Here is a 3,969-nt window from a genome sequence, read left to right as displayed (position 1 = left end):
GCACATGGTCACCCAAGACAGAAACAACATTGCTCTGCCTCTCTTGCAGCTAGGGCCTAGGTGCACCATGTGACTAGATTCTGGCCAATAGGAGATGAGCTGAAGAGATGTGTGTGATCCGCGGGTTGTACCTCTAAAGTGTTTGCTCTCCCTTTCCCCGTGCCCCTTCCTGTTGTCTGGAAGGTGGAGACGCTGGCCCATGGTCCTCAAACATCCAGAAGAAGACACGCCCTCGGATGGCAGTCCCACCGTGCAGGAGAGCCTGGCTCCCCGATGCCTGGGTGAACCGAGCCACATGCCCACTCATACTCACAGGAGGTCACAATTTGCATGTCTATGTCATCTAAGCCACTGCCACGGGCAGGCCACCGCCGGGCGCCCCATAGATGGAGCCCCCTCTCCAGTTCACCACAGTCCCCACTCCTCTCTTTGTCTCCCCAACTCCACGGCCAGTGGGTTCCTGCTACTGAACTTGTGCTGTTATTCCACCCCTAATCTCCGCCTACTGCCCACCTGGCCCCTTAGGCATTTGAGTTGGGGACTCCCTACTGTCAATCCTCAAGAGATAACGTTAAGACGCCCATTTCCCAGGACTTTGGGGCTGCTCACCTCTCTTTTTAGGGGTCACTCTCTGTGACTCTGGGGCTCCCCTTCTGGAGAGGCCAACCTTACTGCCACCCTGGTGCTCTGTTGGGCACCTTCTCGCATGAGGAGAGATCCGTACGTTTTATCTCTGGCAGCAAATGTGAAGTGAAGGTTACATGAGATCACGCGTGGCAGCCCCTGGGCTGGCCCCGGCCAGGCTCCCATGTCTGCCTGCTGCTCCCCGTGGGCATCGAGAGGGAATCCGGGTGGGATTTGGTCCCGGGCGGGTCTGGCCCCAAAGCCTGTGTGACTCCCTCCTGTGCAGCTGGAGATGTAGGGCCAGGAGCCAGGCGACAGCCTAGGTCCCGGTCGCCATGACTGACATGGAGCAGAGCCGAGAATGGGCCCAAACACCTGTGTTCAGGACACTTATTTCCCCCAAAATGCTCATGAATAGGCGACCCTAAAGCCAGCTTCGTCAGCGGCTTCGAGAGGTATTGCCAAGCCTGCTCAGCCCCGCGGGGGCACTGGGGCCGGGGCCACCCCCGCCTGCTGACCGCACCAGCCTCGCCCCTCCCTGGGTCACGGGGCAGAGCATTTAGCACCTGCTCCAGGTGGTCACCTGGCCAGCTCGGCATCCGGGGCCTCGTGAGGAAGGCCGGACCGCAGGCCCAGCCCAGACCTGCTGAGTCCAAATCGACGGGGTTGTTTTTCACAGGCTGCCAGGGGATTCGTGCACACAGCACGTTGGAGAATCGCCGATGTAGCCACATGGATGGAAATGGAAGGAGTCCGGGCTTTGAAATTAAACAACCTGAATCCCAGCCGCGCTACCTGCTGGCCGAGTGACCTTGGGCCTGTGTCTTGAATCCCGAGCCTCAGCCGCATGAAGGGAGACACAGTATTCGGTGAAACCATCTGAAGGCCAAATACCTGTCTTGTTAGGTTGATGTGGGAATTAATTTTAAAATGAGTTCAAATACACGGTGCCCTTGGCACAGAGCAGGTGTTCACTCAGGGCACAGCCTGCTCCCCGCCCTCCCCTCACCCCACGGGCCCCACGGAACCACACACAGAACCCGGTGTCGTCGTCTCAGAACCAGGGTTCTGCAACAGGAGCTCCCGGCGTGTGGGCCGGGGGTGATTTTGCGGCTGCGTTGAGACAGTCCCATTGCACTTCCAGATGAAGAAGGGACCGCCCCCCCCACCCCCCCCGGCCCTGTGATGTGACGTGAGGTGTCAGGGCCTCGAGACCTGATGTGCTGGAAACCAAGATCAACAGTAATTAATATAAATGCGATGAGAAGTCCATCAGAAAGCTGACCTGGACTCTTGATATTCACAGGGTGAATATTTGCATTTTATTACAAACTCCCCCAACCTGATAATCTTACTGTTTACTAAACAATCACATGGATATGTCTGTTTGCATTCCTAAAAGGCAATTGTGTTTTCTAGTCAGTGGAACTTGACTACTACAGTTGAGTTCTCCCTGGCTTCCCCCCATAATTTCAAAATTATTATTGCTTGTCTTGTGTGTTAATTCGTGCGTCAGCTCTTCTCCAAGCCTTTAACCCGAAGGCCACGCTGGCCGTGGCCTTTCACACCAATGCTGACTCGGCCCCAATCTGCTGGGGTCACCCAGCGCATCACCCCAGCGGGTTGACAACCCTCCCCAGGAGAAGCATGCTCCCCGTGTCCGTGTGGAAGGTCATCACCAGGAAGGGCCGGTTGAACTCCGTGTCTGGGGCGGGCGAGGTGTCGAGGTTGAGGTCGGGGCGGGGCCCCAGCGTGAGCTGGATGCTGGTGGCGGCGGCCACCTCTGTGCCCGCCTCATCCAGAGTCATCGCGGCCTTGTGTGCGACCTGCAAGGAAAATTCCGGAATCGCCAGCTGACCCCATAGGAGGGATCAACCAGACCTTTATTTTTATTTTTTTAAATATGTTTTTATTGATATCAGAGAGGAAGGGAGACGGAGAGAGATAGAACCATCAATGATGAGAGAGAATCGCTGGTTGGCTGCCTCCTGCACACCCCAACTGGGGATGAGCCCGCAACCTGGGCCTGTGCCCTCAGGTCCTCCTGGCTCATGGGTCGACGCCCAGCCCCTGAGCCACGCCGGCCGGGCTCTCAGTCCCACGGGCCCACGATCAGGAAGGAGCCCCAGAGCCTCCTCCGCAGTCCAGCCCTGATGGTGTGGACCCACCCGGCCTTCCCGGTCCTGGGCTGTCACCCGAGGGCAGGGATGGGGCCTGACCTCTGGCCCCCGGTGCCTGTGGGGGCAGGTGTGCACGAGTGGGGGACACATGCGGAGCACAGATGGCCATGTGCCGAGTTGTGGCAAACAGCCGCTCCACGTGTGAGGAGATGCGGGCGCCTTCCTCCCGCAGCGGCCCGCAGGCACGGACACCCCACCGCTGACCCGGATCCCAGGTTACCTTCGAGATGTTCAGTCCGGGCTGCTCCGGGAGGCCTCCGCCCACAGCTGCTCCTGGGAGGAGCAGCTCCAGTCTGGCGGTGCTGGAGATGGAGAACTTGGGGAAGTAGAAATCGAGTTCTCTGCGGGGAGACAGATGGGTTTGCTGTTGAGACCCCAAAAGCGGCTGCGTGTGTCCCAGGTGACTCCGCAGGCTCCAGCCTCGGCCCCAAAGCAGCTCCAGGCCTGCAGCTTCTCACCCCCATTCGCACCTCTGGTCTCCCTGCCCCTCCAGCCCCTCCTCTCCATTCAACATCTGTCCAGGGCCCACCATCCTCCATTCAACATCTGTCCAGAGCCCGCCATCCTCCATTCAACATCTGTCCAGAGCCTGCCATCCTCCATTCAACATCTGTCCAGGGCCCTCCGTCCTCCATTCAACATCTGTCCAGGGCCCTCCATCCTCCATTCAACATCTGTCCAGAGCCCACCATCCTCCATTCAACATCTGTCCAGAGCCTGCCATCCTCCATTCAACATCTGTCCAGAGCCCACCATCCTCCATTCAACATCTGTCCAGGGCCCTCCATCCTCCATTCAACATCTGTACAGAGCCCACCATCCTCCATTCAACATCTGTCCAGGGCCCTCTGTCCTCCATTCAACATCTGTCCAGGGCCCTCCGTCCTCCATTCAACATCTGTCCAGGGCCCTCCGTCCTCCATTCAACATCTGTCCAGGGCCCTCCGTCCTCCATTCAACATTTGTCCAGGGCCCACCATCCTCCTTTCAACATCTGTCCAAGGCCCACCATCCTCCATTCAACATCTGACCTGGGCCTTCTTTCCTGCCTCCACTGCTTAAGGGATGGAACTCTGTGCATCATGGGGTCACTCAGGTTGGCACCAGAGCTGGGACTAGACCATTGCGCTCCAGAGACCAACTGACCAGGCCCCATCCTGACATC

At 58.4% G+C, this 3,969-nt stretch overlaps 1 protein-coding gene across 1 annotated transcript in view; it reads right to left on the bottom strand.

The window, feature by feature from the left end:
* Positions 1 to 2,234: 2,234 nt before the first annotated feature.
* The window catches only part of LOC102421758 (putative serpin A13), an 11,817-nt gene continuing 10,082 nt past the window's right edge, over positions 2,235 to 3,969 (bottom strand). Inside the window, exons 4-5 of the mRNA XM_023748775.1 lie at positions 3,025 to 3,145; positions 2,235 to 2,450 (exon numbers count right to left, since the gene is read on the bottom strand). Of these exons, the coding sequence (XP_023604543.1) occupies positions 2,235 to 2,450; positions 3,025 to 3,145 (337 nt within the window). The remainder of the gene's footprint in view (positions 2,451 to 3,024; positions 3,146 to 3,969) is intronic.

This window comes from Myotis lucifugus, unplaced genomic scaffold, assembly GCF_000147115.1.
Source record: "Myotis lucifugus unplaced genomic scaffold, Myoluc2.0 scaffold_1791, whole genome shotgun sequence".
NCBI lineage: Eukaryota > Metazoa > Chordata > Mammalia > Chiroptera > Vespertilionidae > Myotis > Myotis lucifugus.
The sequence above is the reverse complement of the archived record's forward strand: the minus strand, read 5'-3'. Positions and strand labels throughout refer to the sequence as shown.